Raw genomic sequence first — 20,937 nt, 5'->3', positions numbered from 1 at the left:
ATGAAACCCAATTAAAATGCAATGTCAGTGTGAAAAGAAGGGATTTGAGAAGTGTAATATCACCATTTCATTTCTGTTGGTCCCCAGAGGGTGCTCTTGCCCATGGTTTGCCAGGCAGCTTCCTGAGGGAAATCTGGCAGACAAGGAGAGCCCAGAAATATTCTATGAGGAGTCTGGCTGCAGGCTGCAATTTTCTTTTCTATGTTCCTTGCTCTGTCCTGCCACTACATGGAGTGTTAAGATCCTGTCAGCACTAGCTGTTCACACAGGGAGAGAGGCCATCCATGGAAAAAATCACCAAGAACCTCATTGCATAGATATCGAATCATGGACTCACAGAATGGTTTGGGATCTTAAAGCTCATCTGGTTCCATCTCTCTGCCATGGGCAGGAACACCTTCCACTAGACCAGGGTGCTAAAAGCTCTGAGTTCCCATCAGTCAGCTTTGCTGTGGGCACACAAAAAATTTTAATGGTTCCAGTCCTCCATCAGTTTACCCAATTCCTGATTGGACTTTTGGTTTCACAACATACTGAGATGAATATGCCAGCCCTTCCTTTGCCTGGTGCCCCTAGAAACACAGAATCACAGAATATTCAGGGTTCAAAGGGACCTCTGGAGATCATCCACTCCAACCTCCAGCTCTGAAATGTGCTGAATAACCACCTCTAACCATTCCCTGTTCCTACTGCATCCATGTCTACACTGTCAGTGCCTGTCACCTCATTCACCTTTTTCCTAACAGTCCTGATCCCTTTTCTTGCAAGGATGCCATTCCCACTTCTGACCACCCATTTTCTTCATCTCTGTGACCTTTTCCAGTGTTTCTCCATCTTTTCTGAGCCAGGCACCAGAGCCACACACACTTGTGAGCTTGCTTTATACGGGGGCAAGCAATATTTTCCTTGCAATATCTGGAGCCTTTTTTTCTTTTTAATTACTCATGAACCTTCAGCTGATGTTTACAGGGAACTGCTTACAGTTACCTTTAGCTCTTGACTAGCGTTAATCTAGAGTCCCCTAGTGTACAGTGAGGGATGTGCTTCACTTTACCCTTAACATTGACTCTCATTTCCAATGGCATCACACATTTTAGGACCCAAACAGTCTTTTACAAATTTCCTCAGCTCTGCAACCTACTTGCCCCTGTGTAGGACTCCTGCTCTGCTCCCTGGTTGACTAAAGATCTGTCACTGCCTCATCCAGGCTGGATGCCCTTTGCCTGTGGGATTTTCCTTCTCTGCAGCATGAGAGCTGCTGGACCAGGAATGAGGGAGTTGTGATGTTCATAAAAGCCTCACTGATGCACTTCTCTGTTTCCCTCAAACAGATGTTATCTCAGAGGACTGAAGTCTGTCTGGGACTGGTGAACAGATGGCAAATGGTTTTGGTCAAAATTCTGGGAAGTCTCTTTTGCACAGCATGAGTGGAATGTGCCCAGAAAGTATCTGTATCTTTGACATCTTTGTTTCTTTGTGCCTTGCCTAATTCTTCGTTTCCTAGGTCACTCACATGCCCGTTACTATTTTAAAATATATACAGACAGTAGTTTTAAAATTACTTCTCTCTTCAACATCTTGACAGGCAGCTTGGGACAGGCTGAGGTGGTTGTAATGGATCACAGAGGAGAAAACAAAGCTGCAGACCCACAGAAATCTGTCTAGAAAATGTAGACGTGGTTCTTAAGTGAAGAAATGGTGTGAAAGGGAGGTTTGCACCAACCAGTAGAAGCTGTCCAAACCACCTTCTTGTGCATATTCTTCTTCCAGATCTGGAAAATACCCTGGATAGCTGCTGGCCCTTCTTGGTCTCACTTGGGTGATATGAAAAGTATTCAGCTCCATCTACAAACTGGATTAGGGTTCCAATGTCTGCAGCCGTCTGTTCTGAGTTTATACTGTATCTCCATCAGAGGTACCTAAGATCTCTGCCTGAGTGCTTTCCAGAGTGCTTTCCAGGCATGTGTGCTCCTTCCAGGCTGTGGGGCTGGGAAAGAAGTTGCCAGGAATTAGAAAGAAAATAAATGTTTTAAGTGTGAAATTGTATGTACTGTATCCTTCTGTGGCTCAGGTCAGTGAGCAGATGCTTGCGACACAGGTCTGGCTGGGATGGCACATTCCACATCCTGTATTTGTCCAAGATCCACTGTCATGGAGCAGGGATTGGTGCATCAAGCCCTGCCTGCCCAAATCTCTCAGGAAACCTCAGAGGTGAAGGCAACCCAGGGTGGATTTAGAGTGGATATTAGGAAAAAAAAATTTCCTGTGAGGGTGGGGAGGTCCAAGCACAAGCTGCTCAGAAAAGCTGTGGCTGCCTCATCCCTGGAAGTACTCTGGGCCAGATTGGACAGGGCTTTGAGCAACTTGTTCTTGTGGAAGGTGTCCCTGGTCTAGTGGAAGGGGAGTGGAATGAAATGAGTTTTAAGGTCCCTTCCAACACAAATCATTCTAGGATTTGATGATTCTTTCATTTTAAGGACTACATGACAACAAGGTGTGTAAATCCCACATACCCAAACTCATATCTGTTCTCTCTCATATTTGTTGTTTGTATCCCCTCTCCTGCTGGATCACAGCTTTGCGCAGGCTTTCCTGAGCTGTTTCTTAGCTCGGCACTTGGCTCAGTGCCTTGGCATTGCACTGAGCTGAGTGGCCGTTGCTATAATTTTACTTGTTTGTGTCCCTTAATCTGTATTTGTTCCCTTGAAAGTGCAGGGAGATCCATTAAAGCAGAGGCACTGGGTAAATACTGCCAGCACTTCACTCCACCAGCACCTCGGATCAGTGATTAACTCCAGGTAAACAGAGCCGACTGCCAGCCAACCCTTGGCCACAGCAAGGGGGGACAGGGGACGCTCCTCCCCAGGTGTGTGGGGGATGTAAAAGCTGGGGTTGTCAGGACACTGCTAGAGCAGGATGGTGGCATGGAGCTGAAGCTCTGGTGCTTGGTGGCCATTGGATGTGTCCTGCTGATGGTCTGCCATGGGCGGGATCAGCCACCAGCACCATAAATAGCGCTGGCAGTGACTCTGCCCTGGGGAACCAACCGCTGAACCCTAGAGCAAGGAACAGACGGTGGCGTGGGCTGGCTGGAGGAGGTGCTTAGGAGGAGGCGTGGTGCCAGTGTTCTGTACTGGGGAGTCCAGCATGTGCTCGATGCCAATGCAGTGTCTGTAGGGCTTCAGCTCAACTGGGGCACAGATCACAGTGCTGGGTCAGATCCATAAGGGTTCCCCAGTAGGCAGCAGGAATGGCAGAAACTCAGGTGGGACTGCCGGGATCTTTCCTGGAGCCTCCGGTTGGGCCTTGCCCTGTCTCCGACTCTGACTCTGACTCAGAGGATGCAGCTGTGTGTGGCACAGGACCCAGTGCTGCAACCCAGAACTACTCCCAGGTCATCCACAGTGGCCACTTCATGGTGTCGTGCCCGCACAGCGACTCACTGCCCCGGCGACGGCACCACCGTGCTGAGCCCGAGCTGGCTGATCCCCGGAGTATTGACCCGACCCTCACCCGGCTCTTTGAGTGCATGAGCCTGGAGTACAGGTGAGTCCCAGAGCCCTTGTGTGTGTCTTATGGACCCCCAGCTAGCTGAAGGCAGGAGGCTAGATGAGCCCCGTCCCCCAGCCAGGAATTTGTTTCCATCTGACCTCCTCTTCTCCATGGGCTGTGATGTGTCATATGCTCAGAAATTGCCATCCTGGGAAGTTTCAGGGAGAAAGAGCTGATGCCGGGTTGTTGGCTGTGGAGCCAGGTGAGAAGCTTCTCTGTTCCACGTGTAGCTTGACTCTCCTCCATTTTCCCATGAGATCTGGTGTCACTGTGCCCAGCTGTATTTCCTCCTGGGCCAGACCTAGCACACTCTGTAGAGCAGCAGTGACCCTGTGGACAGCTAACACTCAGTTCTTTGGCAACCCAGCCCAGAGCAGGAGTCCTGCCTTCCGTCCTTTACTCTGTCCCCATGTCCTGAGGTTATTCCATGACATGCAGTAGCACTTGGGACTGGATGGCTGCATGGGTTTCGTCCAAGGTCTCCTGAAAGCTTTCCTCCTTCTCTCCTGAAAAATCAGATGGGTGCCTGCATTGTTCCTCTGCCTGACAAATTGCCAAGGCCCAGTGACAGCTCTTTGGTGACAACAGGACAGACTGCAATGTGCCTTCTATGGCCACAGTCCACATTCTTGGAGGCAGCTCCCTTCCTTTGCCAAGCCCCAAGGTTTTGAGTTCTCTCCAGCATGGCATCAGCATGACTTGCTCTGCTGGAGTCAGTGCCAAACTGCGTGTATAGCTCTCCCAAAATGTCCAAATGATGATGATGTTCTACCATGTGAAAGCAAAACCTCAGCAAAGCAGCCTTGAAGAGGTGTCCATTACCTCATCCAGTATGGCTGAGCTCTCAGGTTTGTCTTAGAGTTCTTGAATGCTCAATGCAATGGGGAATGTGGTCACTGCCAGGACATCCTTGGGGATGCTGGGCAGAGAGACAGCACTCCGGTTCCCACATAGTTGTGTACTTCTGACCCATCACCATATCCTAGGTGGTGGATGGGATCATCCCAGTTTGCCAGCAGCCAGCACAGCACAGCTCTGCTCCAAGGAGCTGGGGAAGCCAGTGCTCTCTGGGAGCACAGGGAGCCTCAGCATGGGGTGACCCAGGTAAGGATCATGCTTCCTGGTTGGGCAGGTCACCCTGAGTGCCACACACAGGGGTCATAGAGACACTGGTGGCCTTGCTGTCTTTTCCTCTCCCAGCCCCATTTTTTCCATACCTGAGCCCTGCAGCTTTGAGGCTGGAGAAGCAGATACTGTCACACCAGGGTGTTCAAACTGTAGACTCATGAAGTGCAAGGCAGCTTCAGTGTGCCCCTGGGCTCTGGAGCTCCCAGGCAGAGTGGAAATGGACAGGCTACAAGGGCTTTGACGCTTGGAGTACTGTGTGTGACTGGGGGCTGGCCATTCCACTACAGTCAGGGTTCCATTGCTCCAGTTCTCCTTACTCCCTGGACTCTCGGTGGCACATTTCCTTCCTGCAGTGAACATGGCAGTGCAGATACTGGCTCCTATGTAATGGGACACTCACCTAAGCCTTGTCCAGGGATGGGACAGCCACAGCTTCTCTGGGCAGCCTGTTCAGGTATCTCACCACCCTCACAGGGAAGAATTTCTTCCCAATATCCCATCTAGCCCTGTCCTCAGACACTGTGAAATCAGTCCCCCTTGTCCTGTCACTCTAGGCCCTTGATCAAAATCCTTCTCCAGCTCTCTTGGATCCTCTTTAAGCACTGGAGGAGCTCTAAGGTCTCCCCGGGGCCGTCTCTTCTCCAGGCTGGACAACCCAGCTCACTTTGCCTTTCTTTTGCTAATACATTTTTGACACACTTGTAGGCAGCAGTTGGAGAAAGGTATCAGGGTGAGAAAATAGAGTTAAATGTTTCTGGTGCATTTCTACATTTAGTGTTGTCTGATTTGATACTTCTCTGCATCACCTGCCATTTCCCACTTCCCCTCCCAGCCAGGTTCCCAGAGGCAGCACAGCCTCAGTTGGGGTCACCAGCCTAATATCCTCCAGCCCTCAGGAGAGCACCCACAGTTAAGCTCAGACTAACTTCCTAACCAAGGAGAAACCACTGTAAGCTGTCACCTGGAAGGCTCCTGTGGAGTTCCTCATACAACCCTCATGCAGGGCAGGGCTAGATCCAAAGCCAGGTCAGGTTGCTCAGGGCCATCACTTTGACAGATGGAGCCCTACGATGTGACCCCACCACCTGTCCAGCCTACTCAGGGTTGCCCCTCTCCCACAGGGAATTGCTGTCCATGGCTCTAGTTTGGAGTTTACCTGTTCCAATTCTTATGTTTGTTTCCCCTTGGCCTTTCTCAGTACATGTTTGAGAACTGTCTGGCTCTGTCTCCTCCTTAGGGCAGCTGATGGCAGTAATTCTCTCTTCACCTTCTTTAGGCTGAACAAACCCATCCTTGACAGTCCTCTTCTGTCACATATATTAGTCCCCAACGACCTTGATATCCTCCTCCAGGACCACTCCAGTTTGTAAACCTCCTTCTCTTGTCCATTAGACACAATGTCCAGACTTTGCCATAGCAGTGTGGAGCAGAGGGGAAAACTACCCTGTCCCCTCATGAGCTGTGACTGCTACAGCCACCCATCCTTTGCTGTCTGGGCTCGCACCATTTCAAAGGTAACTCACTAAACTTTCCCTAAATATTTTTCAATGGTTACATCTGGAATTCTTCCCCTCTCCAGCATTCCTCCTCTGCATTTCACAAACATTATAGCAGTCCTGTCTCAGCCTAAGCAATCATTCTGGGGATATGACTTATCTTCCTTCCACGGGCAGGACTGTGCATCACTCCTCAGTGGTAAAGAACTGCTCTCTCCACATCAAGGTTTGCTTCCCACATTTTGATTTGTTTCTTCAGATCCTCCAAAGGGAGGCAACTCCCCTCTCTGAGGTCTTCCTCCTAAGGCTAGGATGAAGCAGTTCCTTTTTACCTGTATTCCAGGACATTTAGAGCAGCTTCCTGTGTAATGATACTTTCCCACTCATTCTCCTGCAACATCCTGCATTTGTTGAATCCTTCCCTAGAATGTTGTTTCTCTCTACAGCCCACCTGGCTGCATCTCATTACCCAAAAAGCTGAGGGTGGACCTTAGCACGAGAAGGCTCATCCTCTCTATCACCGCAGTGTGGCCTGTACATTGTCATGGCTGGGCTCACACTCCCTCTTGTGCCTTACTGTTGGGAATCACTGACCTGGGGAACATCCTCCCGAAGGAAGGAAAACTGGGGGCAGATTGGGAGATGTGAACTGCAGTCACTTGTGGTCTTACCTGGCAACATCTGTCTTGTGCTCCAGAGAGATTTGACAAGAAAGGGACAGCAGACTGGGAAGTTTCTTGGAGTATACACTCAGCCTTTCTTGTCATTTAAAACAAGGTCTTTGGGGGGCCAATCCCCTACTAATTCATCCTCTTGTCAGCCTGCATCCCCCCTGGGAGAAGTGGAACTGCTGCTATTGATTCTTTAATTCACAGTGCCTTAAATGCTCACACAGGGGTAGTGAACACCAGGCAGAGACTCCAGGAATGCACTCACTGGAGTTCATCATTCAACCCTCTTTTTTCTTGCAGAAGACCTCCAGTCTAGGGGGTCTAATGAGTGGGAAAGGCTCGTGCTTGGGCTAAACACACCCACGCTGCATTGTGGCTCTGCTGTCATTTGTGGCAGGGAGTTGCACTTCTTTCTTCTGTCATTCCCCAGGGTTTCCCCTTTCCCCATTCCCTGAAACTGCTGGATGGGTAAATGAGTCACAGACCAAACAAGGTACTGCTGGATCCATGCCAGTGTTTGACCCAGGCTGAGCCCTGTTGCCACCTCACCCTATTCCACAAACACCCTGTAGCCAGTGGCAGGGTCTGTGTCCCCCTCCTTCTGATAGTGTAGGCAGCAGGACCCCCAACCTGTTTGGGGCACCCTATAACCTTCCCAGGTTCAATGGGAAGTTTGCATCCATCTCCCCAGGGGAGATTAATTGCAGGGAAGGGTGGGGTCCTTTTCAAGGCATAGCAGGGAGCAAAGATCAGCCTGTTAAGCCCCAAAACTGAAAGGATCATGAAGGGGGAAAAAAAGCATTTGGTGATAAAGCTCAAAGGCATCTGCTGCCTCCAGGCCCCACAGCAACTCCTAGTCATGGCCCACTGGCCTCACACGAGGCCAAGGTGTGTCCCACAGGCTCAGGCTGCTCTTTTCAGCTGGCTGTGAGTGAAGAACATGGCCTTGACCAGCATGATCTGGCCATGTGCCCAGGAATCCTGTCCCTTCCATTGGCTCCTCCACTTGGCACCATCTTGCTGTTTGCCATGCGCGCCTGGGGAAAGTTCAAAATCCTGGTGATAGCAGAGTGGTCAGTGTCAGCCTTAACTCTCTGTAGGCTGGAGTCACAGGTCCTTCTCCAGCCCCTGGGGCCATGTGTCAGGCTTGGTCTCCCTTGGGAGACCATCCTCATCCACTCCTGCAGCTGCTCCTAGACACATCCCTGCATCAGGCTCTGGAATTGTAGGGGTCCCCAGTCTTCTCCCTCTCCCAGAGGCAGATTTCAAGGAAGGTTGAAACAGAACCCACCAAAATCATTATTTGAGAACATTTACAGGTTTCACCAGCTTCAATGAACAAATCAGAGGCTTCATGCACCACTCTCGTTCCCAGCACCTTCCCCTTCCTGGGGACACAGCCGTGTGGCACCTGGAGGGGCTGGAAACAGGGGATATACAGCACCCTGACACCAACTCAGATTCCACCTTTCCTGCTCCAAGCATGTACCAAGGAAAAGTGGAAGTCAAAGCAGCACCAAGATATTTAGGGTAAAAACTGTCTGCTGGAGAGGGACATGGCTTCTCAGGCAGGAATGCCAGGCAGCCTGCAGCTAGCTCTCAAAGTGACCCCTGGAGCACCTGGCATTGCCCCGAGGCCCACGGCATGTTGTTGGGAGAGCTGGAGATGTGAAATGGATCCCAAAGTAAGGCAGAGGGACCCTGGCCTTCCCTACAGAGTTCCTGGGGCAGCAGGACCCTCAGGAGCTTTTTGGTGGCTGCACATGAGGGACTGTGTTCCTTGGCTGGATGGAAACAAGACGAGGAGTGAAATGAGGCTTCCTGCACTGCAGGTCCCATCAGGGACATCACCACCACCACCACCACCACTACGATGAGCTGCAGAACAAACACAGCTGCCTCTGGGAACCAGGAAATGGGAATCGGGGAGCTCAGCTCGGGCTCAGGGGGCAGGTTTGCAGCAGTTGGTATGGAGAGCCAGGGCAGCTCTGACTGGCTGGTATCACTATGTGTCTGTCTTGGAGCACAGGCAAGTGTCCCTTAACATCCTGAACATCCTCCAGTGTTATCCTCTCTTCCCAGACCCTCCATAAGGGCTGCCCTTGATTGCTTCAGCTGAAGGCAGCATTTTCAAGCCTTGCCTGGTGTTAAAGGAAGGGTCAGAATTACCTGTCCAAACACTGTGATGATGAAAGAGGCACTACAGTGCATGTTACCACACATCTCACCTGGGCAGGAAACTTACCTTCCTGTCCCCCAGGCCCAGGACACAGTTGGCTTGGTCAGGGGCAGCAGGATCCCACCTCAAAGCTGGGGTTCAAATATCAAGGAATCAATGCCTCAATGGGCTGTGCTTTAATCCAGGGGTTTGAGAAGCCTTCTGTGGGTGTGTGAAGCTCAGGGTTTAGGTCAGTGCTGCTCCCAGGGTGTGCAGGAGCTTGGAATGCTCCAGTGGGTGCTCCCACAGGTGCCTGGCAAGTACCTGCAGCAGAGTCACGTGGCTGTACCTGCTCCTGACCTGCCACCAGATTGGTGGCCCCTGTACATCTTTCAAGGTGGTGCCCCTCAGCCTCCCCTTTGCTTGGTGTTTCAGTGGGAAGCTAGTATCTCCGAAGTGGAAGAATTTCAAGGGACTGCGTCTGCTTTGCTGGGATAAAATTCGACTCAACAATGTGATCTGGAGAGCATGGTACATCCAATGTGAGTATGGGTGTCAGATCCCAGATGCCAGGCTGTGCCAGTGGGATGGAGCTGGCACTGGAATGACTGTGTACAGGTGCAGAGATAGGGATGGGGCATGGATACAGCCAGCTGTATTCTCCCCTGTGCAGATGTGGAACGGAGGAAAAACCCTGTGTGCGGCTTCATCACCCCTCTGGAGGGCATGGAGGCTGATGAGCACCGAAAACCAGAGGTAGGGCAGGATCCCTTGCAGCTCTCTTGGGCAGCACCAAGGTCTGTGTGGCACAACAGGGATCTGGGGACATGTTGCATTTCATAGATTTGCTGGAAAAGGTGTTTCTGATATGGCACATGGAAAGCAGCCCTGGCTATGGGGTGTGGGGCCAGAGAGCTCAGCCTTAACCCCCTGTCCTGCCCCCCAGGCTGTTGTGCTGGAGGGCAACTACTGGAAACGCCGCATTGAGGTGGTGATGAGGGAGTACCACAAATGGAGGATCTACTATAAGAAGCGGGTGAGTGGCTCTGGCCATGCTGCCCCCCATCCTGCGGCAGTGCCAACAGTGGGATGGAATAGTGTGATGGATGGAACATGGCTCCCTGGAGCCATGGCAGACAGAGCAGGACATGACAGGCTTTTGCCAGCATGGGAGGGGGATGCTGGCTGACCCCTGAGCTCTCCCTGCCTGGGGCATGACCTAGGCTCTCTTCTCCTTCCAGCTCCGAAAATCCACACGGGAGGGAGGGATCTCCAGTCCAAAGAGGGTGAGTCTCCTGAGACTGCTGAGGGTGGGAAGAGGGAGAAAAGGGAGGACAGTTTGGACCCCTGCACTGGGCAGAAGGGCAAAGAAAAGCAGGGCGTGATAAGCCCATTGGAACGAGATGCTAAGCATCTGGGATACTGGATTCACCCTCTGGAAGTAGCCAGGAGTTAAGGTTTGGAGGGAGCAAACACTGCAGGGAGCATGGGAGCTGCCAGGGGAGCAGCCAGGGAAGCAGACATGGACCCCACCCATGAAAGGCGTCCACTCAGCTCCTTTGCTCTACCTCATGTAGGACGAGGATGTCTGGAGGCCTACAGAGAAATGGTGCAACCAGCTCTTCTGCAACGTAGTGCCCATGCTGCTTGGGGATGAGGAGGAAGAGTGTGCAAGTAGGCAGCATTTCGATTTGGACACCTTCCTCTCGGACATATCTGACACCCTCTTCACCATGACACAGATGCCCAGCACCCACCAGGCACTCCCTGAAGATGGTAGGTGCTGCAGACCATGCTTCAGCAGGATGTGAAGGAGGAATCCAGATGTTGTGTCTTGGTTTAGCCCCTGAGAGCTGCCAGCCATGTCCTTTTGAGCAGGCAGGGTCCCCAGGCATCTGCCTTGATGGGGCAGGGGGAAGGGATGTTCCTGTTCTTCCCAAACAGGAGCCACCAGGGGAGAGGATGCTTGAGGAGTGTTTGGGCAGGGTGGGATCATCCCCTTCTCCTGTGGTTCTCTATGCACCAGCATGCTGAGGGCTGAGCTCCCCAGGGACCACCAGCATCATGAAGGACTTTGCCCCAGCCCCCAGGGAAGGTCCTTCTTCCATGGCCACTCTTTGCTGTCCCTACCTGGCCATGTCTCTCGGGCATCTGCAGCTCCGGCCAGGTCCTGTGCCAAGAATCAGCCTTTCACTGCGGTTCCTGGGAACTGGATGAGGCCCTAGAGGGGCTGATGGACAGTGGTGAGATGGGATGGCATGGGATGGGATGGGATGGGATGGGATGGGATGTGATGGCCCTGGCTCTCCTCAGGGTAGGCACTTATATCCCTGCCCAGGGCAGGGTGCAGTGATACAGGGTGATTCTGGGGTGACACAGAGGTGTGGAAGCCAGGTAGCTATCAGAGCAGTGGTGGGAGCAGCCCTCAAGGTGGGTCTCAGGGATGCAGTATCTGGGCTTTGATGTTCCAGCTCTGCCCTCTTCCAGCGTATGTTGGGAATGCTGACATGATACAGCCGGATTTGGCACCCCTGCAGCCCAGCCTGGATGACATGGACATATCAGGTAAGAGGCAGCCTGGATGCAGTACCACATCCCACCCAGTCCTGCACACCGTGACTGCTTAAAATGGAGGGACACAGGTTTGGCCTGGCAGTAGTGGGAATTGCTGAGACAGGCAGAAAGCACTGGACATCTAATGGCATGGGAAAAGCAGCATGGATGGGCAGGGGCTGAAGGCAGAGCCTTGTTGTGCCTGCCTGACCCTGGAAAGAGGCACAGAAGGTCAGGAAGGGCTTGGCCATGAGGTGTGGGAGGGGATTTCTACAAAAAGAGGTTATTTCCGGGAGTGCTAAAGGCCCTCATTTTGACTGCAAATAGAGGAAGGACAATTGTCCCTCAGAGGAGGAGGAAACCTCTAGAGAGTAGGTTCTGCTGAGTCCCCTCCTCACCCCACTGCCCAGCCAGCCTGGGTGGTTGGCTTGGAGCTAGGACCCTGTACAGGGCTGTGCTACATCCCCTGGGGACAAGTCACTGTCCCTGCCAGGCTGACCAAAGACAAGTCTGGCCCTGGTTTCCAGTTCAGCTGGGACATGTCCTGGTCACAGCAGTGTCCCCAAATGCCAGGGCAAGGCACTGTTGGGGACCAGCTTTGCCCTCTAACGTGTCAGAGCTGTGCACATCATGCAGGGTGGGAGCCTGCTGGCTACCCAGATATAGCTAGTGTCCTTGGGCAGCACCAGCATCTCCAGACCCCTGTGTGAGCAGCCTGGAGCTCCATGGCCTGCCTCCACTTCCTGGAGGAGGAAATAAAAAGGGTACTTGCACCATATGGCTTTGGGGTGTTGCAAGACCAGATGCTGGCAGGGAGAAGGCTAGGCATTCCATGTGCCAGGGCAGGTGGTAGCATGGGTGCCCTTGGGATGGATACTCTTGGGATGGATGAGGTGAGAAGACTCCTGCCACCACCCTCTCAAACTCATTTCAATCAGAGATCCCATCAGAGTCAGGCATGCTGGGAAGAGGGTCTGTTGCCATAGTTGGTGCTTCACCTTCTGCCCCTGGTGCCCCAAGTGGTCATCAGTTCCTAGAAAGTGTGACATCTCCAAGTGGGTTAAATTGACACTTGGTAAGTGTTCCTTATCCTGAGAGGGCCTGTATGGTGTCGCAGCAGCAGCTCCAGCACCTCTCTGAGGGCCCAGCATGGTCTCAAGCTCAACAGGAGATGGCAGGAGCACGGTGGTTCCTTTCTGAACCAATATATCAGTTAGGTTAGCTTTTTTCTGGGAAAAAGGCCTTTTGCTTTAGGGTGCTTCTTGGCAATGGGATGGGTGCAGACCACATTACAAGGAAACATCCCTTCCTGCTCTGACCATGTCCAGTGCCTCAGCCCAGGGACACTGCTGGGGCTGAGGAAGGTCCCCAGTCTCTCTGTGGCTCCTGGTCTGCCAGGCTTAGTGTGTTCTGGGACAGAGTAGCATCCCCTGGGGTGCTTGGAGATCTTTTGATGGGAGTTTTGTCCTGGATGAAGCAGCTCCCTGGGTGATAAGGTGTTACATCTGAGCACTGTGTATGCCATGCACCCCTGGGACCGTGGGGAGAGGAGGTTGGGGTGCTGGGTGCCAGCCAACCCAATTATGTCCCAAAACGTCACTTTTTCAGCAGGGCAGGCAGCTTTGGAGCAAGGATCACCCAGCAGCCTCATGCAGAGCTACACAGGGCAGGCATGTGGGGTAGGCACCATGGGGTCACAGGGCTGTCATTGTGTGGGGTGGTGTGGCAGAGCTCAGTGCCTGTCAGTCAGTGCCTGCAAACCAATCCCCAAATGAGGAAGCATCTTGTGTCTGCGGCGGGTGCTGGAGTGCGGTGTGAGGCAGATGGACAAGTCCTCCTGGCAGAAGCGAGGGAGCAGCCCAGCCCTGTGCCCTGCTGGCACTGTGCTTCAGGTAGGATTGGTGCTGGGCACTGGGGCTGGGCTGTCCATCCCATGGGGTGGCAATGCCCTGCTGCACTGCAGGACTCTCCCCAAAGCCTGGGACAAGTGCTGAAGGGTCTTTGGGTTGGAAAGGCCCAATCACACTGGAGAGCATCCCTAGGTTTGAGCAGGATACCAAAGCTGTGGTTTGCTGACCATGCAGGCTCTTCTCCCTTGAGCAGGCTGCGTCCTGGCCATGCCACACTGCCTCAAGTGTAACAGGGTGATACAACAGTGAGGAGGAGCATGGGCAAGAGCTATGGGGTGAGGAAGAGGCAGGAGAAAGGGAGGACAAGGCTCCCAGGGGCTGCCAGGCATCTTCCATCCCTGTAGCACAGTGAGAGGCACAAGAGGGTCTGACAGGTATGGTGAGAGGCACAATAGGATCTGCAGGCTGGGCATCACAAATTCCTATAAATACCTGCAGAGCTTCAGCGCTGGTAGCAGGGACATCCTGGTGTGAGCATGGCTGAGGTGGGAGCAATGTGGGGCTGGACTGCATCCCAGGAAGCCCAAGTTCCTGCCTGGCAGCACTGCAGCACATACAAAGCACTGGCCTTTGGAGGGGCAGGGATGGCCCTGACATGCTGTCAGGCATTCACCATGGCTGTTGCAGGGGTAAGGGGCACTCTGAGAGCTGACTGGGACATCTCAGCAGTGGCTCTGTCCTGTCTCACATCAGTGTTCCCCTCAGATGGTAGCGCATGGCGTGCTGGAAACATCACCATGCCCAGTCTCCTGCCATCCCACAGTGCTGGCATGTTTGCTCCTCTGGTGTAGATTCAGCAGAGTCTTAGGCCTTTGTGGGTCCCAGCCCAGGCACCCCAGCTGCTGGAGCCTGGATCGCAGCTCTGAGCATGGTTGTGTACACCAAGTGGGCAGAACTAGCAGCAGGGCCTGGAGCTGGCACTGCCAGTGCTAGCCAAGGGCTGGAGAGCATAGCTGGGTGCTTCCCAGAGGAGGTGCAAGTTCCTGTCCCCAGTGGCTGCTCAGGCACTGCACCTGTGCCAGTGGCTGCTGGGCAGCAAACCTAGTGAACTCTCCTACTCCATCCTACAGGGAAGCATCCAGCAATGCCATCTGTGTCCCACAGTCATCCTCTCCATGATAAACCCTCCCTGTGGCGATGCCAGAGCCAGCATTGACACAGGCACTGAGCCAAGGCATTCATGGGGCTGATGTACCCAGGGAGACAGCTGCCAAAAGTGTGGGGCCCACCCTTTGTGCTGTGGTGTCTGGCCCTGCGGAAGGACCAGGGCTGTGGGAAGGAGAGAGAAAGGGAGCGGGAGTCGCAGCAGGGTCACGCGGCTTGGCTTCAGGAAGGCCATGGGATGTGGTTAGCCACAGGCTGCACGCACAGCAGCACTGGAGTGGGCAGCACAGAACTTGTTGGCCATGGGTGAACATGTGCTTGAGCTGCCCTGGCCCCAAAAAGTGCAGAGTGTCAGTAGCAGGGTATGGTTCCACCCTGCCCCATCCTCTCTGGGCAGGTCCATTTAGGCCGGTCACTGTGTCTCTACTTGGCTCTGCAGAAATCTTCACCAGCCACCGGCCACCCCCATCTCAGACACAACCGGGCTACCAGGATCCATCCTGCTTCTCGCCCATGGCTGAGCCCCTGTTCAGCAGTGGAGGGTCCCTGATGGGTGCTCGGGGTCTGCCTGTGAGCCCCGAGGCCCCGCTCCTACCTGGCACCCTCCTCCAGGTGAGTGAAATCCCAGCCTGCAGCCTTTGGCTTACTGGTGGTGTACCAGTCACCCACCCTGACCCTGCCATGTCTTCTGCAGCCCCGTGGTGCCTCCCAGCTCAGCCTCCACAGCGCCTTCCTGGGCTCTGAGCTGCCCCTGGCCCCCCTGCCCCCCGAACCCCCCGACGTGGCACCCAGCAGCCTCAGCCCCCAGCTCCGACACAAGCCCACACTGCAGTACGACTTTCCTGGCAAGTGCCTCAGCCTGGAGCCACCAGCACCCCCCTATGTCCTCCCCATCCCATCCCCCCGGGCACCACTGCTGAGCCTGGAACCCCCCTTCTCCCCCACCTCGGCCTCCCGCTCTAAGTTCCCCTACAGCAGTTCACCTGACCCCTCGCTTGCCACTCACCCTGCCTCCCCTCTCTCGAGCCCTTGCTTTGCTCCCTACGTCCCAGGACTGGGCCATGCCACAGGCATGGGGCACCAGGGGTACTCCAGCCCTGCTGTCTCCCAGCTCCTGCCCCCTGCCCTGCTGGGCAACCCTAGGTTTACTCCCGCCAAGGGGCCACCCCAGGGTGAGGGTGGGCAGCCCAAAGTGAAGTCCAGTGGCACCAAGGCAAGGAGGCTGCCAGGACACCCCCTGTCCCACCTGCCTGAGCCCAACCCCTGCCCGAGCCAGCTCCTGACCACAGGTAACAGGGTTGGGGGGCTGTCGGGGGACACAGGAGTGAGGCGGGGGGCATGCTGTTGTGGGGATCAGAGTGGGGACCCCATTTCTTCCTGGGGTTGGGACACAGGGAATACTGGGCAGGGCACAAGGCAGTCCCCATACTGGGGTAGTTCCAAACCCAGGGGTGAAGCCATGTCTGAGGGATCAGCCCTGGTTTCAATGGCCTCAGAGGGAAATGCCGCCCAGCCCCAGGACTTGGCAACAGGCACTGCTAGGAAGTTCCTAGCAGTTCCTAGAGTCCCTAGTCTGGTCTTTATGGCTCTGTTGGCACAACAGGCTGGGGCGTTCACTGCTGTCCTGCCTGATATGCTGCCTGTGGGTGTGATGGGACAGTCCCTTGGGCACAGTTATGGCCCTCTGCTTGCTTGAGGAGGGGCTGGAGCTCCCTTCCTGCCTGAAGCTCCTGACAACTCTCCTGTGAGGAGAACAGACTCCTCCAGAGGTGCATCCCTTTTCTCTGGGGCAATCCAGCAGGGAAGGGGCTGCAGCAGTTCTGGTGCAGGGAGGGGCTAGCTGTCTCCTGGGGCAGGGAAGGTCACCCCAGCCCCAAGAGCCCCACATAGCAATGCCCATCTGCTTCGTGCCCCCTCAGCCAAGCAGGACCTGGCGCTGGATATCCCTTGCCCAATAGGTGCAGGACTCATGCCCATGACCCCTGTCTCTGAGGTAAGCACTCAGCAACCCCCCAGGCTGGGAATTGCCTTCTCCTGGCTGCTGGGGAAGGGGTGGAGATGGGTTCTGGGGGTCACATTTTGGTGTGGGCTGGACAGAAATGGAGGGAAGGAGGGGGCACATGGCTGGGTGGCTGGGGATGGCAGGAGTTGCCTGAGTTTCTTCTTTAAAACAACCAAGGCAGAGGTAAGAGACATCTCACTTCCAGGGCCCCTTTTCTGGGGCATCGTGGCTGCCCCTGCAGATAGTGGCAGGGGCTGCACATCCTAGTGCAACCTGGTGTGCATGAGGTGTTGATCCCTCAACTCCCCTTCCTCTGTCTTCTCCCAGCAGCAGAGCACTGTCTCCAAAGTCCCTGCCACCTTCCTCTCCAGAATGTCCCAGATGAGCCCAGGACTGGCTCCTGGCTCCAGCCCTTCTCAACTGTTGCTGCACACAATAGGCACACAGCTGAGCCCCCTGCAAGTCACCAAGGCAGAGCAGCTGTCCCCCACCTCAGCTTGTGGTGAGTCTGGAGCACCCCAAGGAGCTCCACAGGGCACTGGGGCTCCTGCAGAGAGCTCAGACCAAGCACTGTGGGAATTTTCATTTTGGCTGCAATCCTGGCTATTTCTATTTAATCTGATGAGCATGGAGGTTTCCTTCTGTGCCCTTTCACCTGCTTCTTTCTCCAGCAGCAAAAGCAGAAATAGGGAAAGACAAAAATGGAGCAAAATGTCGGACTGTGGTTTTGAAACCCCGGAGCTTGGTTTTGGAGCAAGAAGCATCCGCTTTCACTCACAATAACCAGTGTGGCTGCTGGAAACCAGGCTCTGGTGTTGTTCCCAGTTCAGTTTGGTGCTGCTCACCACAACCTTGCTGCCCTCACACCTCTTTCCATGCAATTTCTACCCCAAGAAATGCTGGGAATTTAAAACCTCGAATCCCAGATGTTCCCATTTCTGAACAGCTGTAAAATGAGAGGGACTTGGGATAATGTGTGCTTGGAGGCTGAAGAGGAGCATCCCAATCAGCTGAGTGGGGTGGCTTGTCCTGAGGTGGGGGCAGCACTGTGGGATGCCCCTCTCTGCCTGCCCCAGGTGCTGAGATGTCACCTTGTCATGAGTGCTGTTGCTATCCCTCTCTTCAGAGCAGCACCTTCCCTTTTTCAGGCAGTGACTGGCCCAAGCCCAGCCAGGCTTCCCCAGGACCCACTGCAAGGCAGGCCACTAGCATCTCCCTGCACCAGCCCATGTCCCGTCCAGGAAGGCCTGAGTCCACCAAGGTATGGCAGAAGCTGCCAACTTTATATGCACCCCCCTTTCCTCCTCCCCCAAGACACCCTCCACCCTCACTTCAAGCTTTGGGCCAGCCTGTTCCCAGTGGGGCTGCTGGCCCATGGCTGTCCCTGCTGCGGGGAGGTGCCTGACGGCGCTGACCTGCAGCTGGAGAGCCGCCGCATCACACACATCTCCGCTGAGCAGAAGAGACGCTTCAACATCAAGCTTGGCTTCACCACACTGCACAGCTTGGTGAGCACACTGAGTGCTCAGCCCAGCATCAAGGTGAGAATCCAGGGCCAGCCCTGGGCATGGAGGGACACGGCACATCACCCAGAGACACTGCATCCCTGCTGTGACCCACAGCTCAGAACTCCTCTCCTGCACCCCAGCCTGTGGTGCAGGAGGCTGGAGCACACAGCAGGCACACGGTGCGGCTGTGTGAGGGTGGTCTGGGCCCCCTTCCCCTCTCACCCCATGCCCCCCCAGGTCAGCAAGGCCACCACCCTGCAGAAGACAGTCGAGTATATCTGCAAGCTGCAGCAGGAGCGGGCAGCTCTGCAGGATGAGGCACAGCGTCTGCGGGAGCAGATTGAGGAGCTCAATGGCTCCATCAAGTAAGGGGGGGCGTGGCTGGGGGAGATGGGGGAGCACTGCCTGCTTTGGGGTAGCCAGGCAGGGCAAGCAGCAGGATATGGCAGGATGGCAGCAGGACATGGCAGGTCTCCCTGGAGCACCTCCCAGCTGACTGTCCCTCCTCAAACCCTCTCTGTGGGAGGGCTGATGCTCAAGAGGCAGGACAGAGGCAGGGCCAGGTCTCACACCTGCCCTGAGAGGGGGACATTGGCTGGCAACTCCTGCTGAGTTTCCATAGCTCCCAGTCCCGAACATGGCCCCACAATACTGGTTGTGCCCCACAGCCTGTGCCAGGAGCAGCTGCCAGCCACAGGGGTGCCCATCACACGGCAGCGCTTTGACCACATGCGCAGAATGTTTGACGAGTATGTTCGCTCCTCCACATTGCAGAACTGGAAGTTCTGGATTGTATCCTTTGGGGCCAGTGCCTGCTGCTCCATCTCACCCTCCACCGGAGGCACCAGGTGCTCTGGTTCATCCGCTGCTACTGGGTCTTTGGGGTCCCTCAAGCTCAGGAGGCTTTGGGGACCACAGGGAGATGATTCCCAGCCAAAGTCGCATGGTGGGAACATGCTGATATTCTGTGTTTAGGAGGGATATTCTGCTCCAAGGGATCAAAAACAGTTGGTAAATGGTCCTCAGGGAGAAGGGAAGTGGAGCTAAGCTTATGGAGGGAATTGCTCTCGATGACATGGGAACTGGCTCTGAGAGGCAGTAGCCATGGATTAGGAAAGGTCCAGACACAAAGCTGTGGACATGATGGCTTGGTCTTCGTGGTTGCATGCCATACCCTGGAAGCACAGGGATGGGGGGAGGATCAAGGGGCAAGGAACCTGTGGGAAAAGAGCTGGATCTGTTCTTCTCTGAGCACAATTTAGACACACTAGGACTCACTGGCAGAGCCTTTGAGGTGTGTGCAATCCCAAGTGGCAGAGTGATGAAAGGCACTGCTGCCCATGGTCCCATCCAGCACAGGGCATCTGGACCAGGCAGAGGTGACTTCTGATGCAGGGCTGGGGAGCTCCTTCCTCAGGACACAGAGTATCGTAAAGCCAACATGGGCTCTAGATATGCTTGTGATAGAGATATCTCTGTGGGTTACTGCCTGCACAAAATCTGCAGGCTGGTCCCTGCAGGTTGGAAGCAATAGGGGAGCTTATGGGACACACTGATGTCCTGCCTTGCCCCTGAGCACTTTGCTAGCTTGTTCCCTGACCTACTCTGGAGGACATGTCTTCTGTCTCAGCAACCTTTTCTGTAGCCCCAGCCATGACAGGGCTTTTGCATCTCTCCCACTTCCTACCCAGGTGACACTTAAGCCATCACCCTAGCAGTTTGGGCTAGTGCCAGGTGAGGTGCTGTGCTGGGAAGGCAGTCAGCAGGTCTGTTCCATGGCCTGTCCTGCTGTCCCAGCAGTTCTGCTCCATGTCCAGACAAGAAAGTCTGTCCTACTGCCATATGAGGGTGATGCCCACACCTGGGAGGAGTGAGACCCTTGTCATAGCAAAGCTGGTCCTTAACTCCTCTGATCCCACCAGTTCAGTATCATCATCCGGCCCCTCTTCGAGTCTTTCAATGGCATGGTGTCCACAGCCAGCATGGAGAGCCTCACCCAAACATCCCTCGCTTGGCTGGACCAGCACTGCTCCCTCCCAGCGCTTCGGCCAAGTAGGTGATCCTGTGCCTGGCAGTGGCACCCTGAGCAAGCTGGGTTGGCATGGACTTCTCAGTCCAGGAAAGGCATCCTCGAAAGGCAGAGGGGAAAAGGACAGGGGTGTCCTGGGCGATGGCAGGGCTGATCTGTGGGATGTCCTTGGGCTCCTGCTCAGTGATTTCCCGTGCTCCTGTCACACCCACGCCCCAGCTGAGCCGGAAGTGTCCCAACTCCAAGTCCTGGTGGGGCAGGCTCAGCCCTCCCCAAAGCCCCTCAGCCCACCCCAAACCCACTCTCAGGGAGGGTTTCCTTCCACCGCGTCTTCTGGGGCTGTGGAAGCGACCAGTCCCGCCATTCTGGGGGCTGGAACAGGGCCGGGCAGCGCCGTGTTCCCCAGGATGGGTCACGCCTTCCAGCCCCGTCCCCTATCCCCACAGCCGTCTTGAGCTCCCTGCGGCAGCTGAGCATCTCCACCTCCATCCTCAGCGACCCGGCCCGTGTCCCCGAGCAGGCGGCGCAGGCAGTGGCGGCGCTGGGACGCCCTGGCGGCGCTGGGACGCCCTCCATCTGACTGCTCCAGGGGCTCCGGGGTGTCCCAAGGGCACCGGCGTGGGGAGCCGGGACTGCACGAGGGCTGTTCCGCCCTGTCCCCCTGCAATAAAGGACTTGCTGTGCCACGGACTCCGCCTGGTTCTTCAGCCCTGGCGCCGCTTTGGGCACGGCCGGGAAGGGCCGGGACTGAGCGGGGTGACACCGGAAGCCGTGAAAGCCGGGACTGGGAGTGGGGCCAGGGGCTGGGGGAAATGAGGGAAACCGA

General features: G+C 55.1%; 1 protein-coding gene across 1 annotated transcript; it reads left to right on the top strand.

Annotated features, from left to right (window-relative positions):
• Positions 1 to 3,250: 3,250 nt before the first annotated feature.
• On the top strand, positions 3,251 to 20,799 carry MLXIPL (MLX interacting protein like). Its single transcript, XM_058817875.1, has 17 exons — positions 3,251 to 3,546; positions 9,441 to 9,547; positions 9,679 to 9,761; positions 9,952 to 10,041; positions 10,247 to 10,291; positions 10,583 to 10,781; positions 11,493 to 11,570; positions 15,012 to 15,184; positions 15,267 to 15,861; positions 16,492 to 16,565; positions 16,902 to 17,076; positions 17,723 to 17,835; positions 17,972 to 18,115; positions 18,320 to 18,447; positions 18,751 to 18,874; positions 20,005 to 20,134; positions 20,558 to 20,799. Exons 1-17 carry the CDS (start codon positions 3,251 to 3,253, stop codon positions 20,689 to 20,691), a joined length of 2,688 nt encoding a protein of 895 aa, XP_058673858.1. The 3' UTR covers positions 20,692 to 20,799.
• The last annotated feature ends 138 nt before the right edge of the window (positions 20,800 to 20,937 follow it).

The sequence above is a fragment of the Ammospiza caudacuta genome, chromosome 20 (genome assembly GCF_027887145.1).
Source record: "Ammospiza caudacuta isolate bAmmCau1 chromosome 20, bAmmCau1.pri, whole genome shotgun sequence".
NCBI lineage: Eukaryota > Metazoa > Chordata > Aves > Passeriformes > Passerellidae > Ammospiza > Ammospiza caudacuta.
The sequence above is the reverse complement of the archived record's forward strand: the minus strand, read 5'-3'. Positions and strand labels throughout refer to the sequence as shown.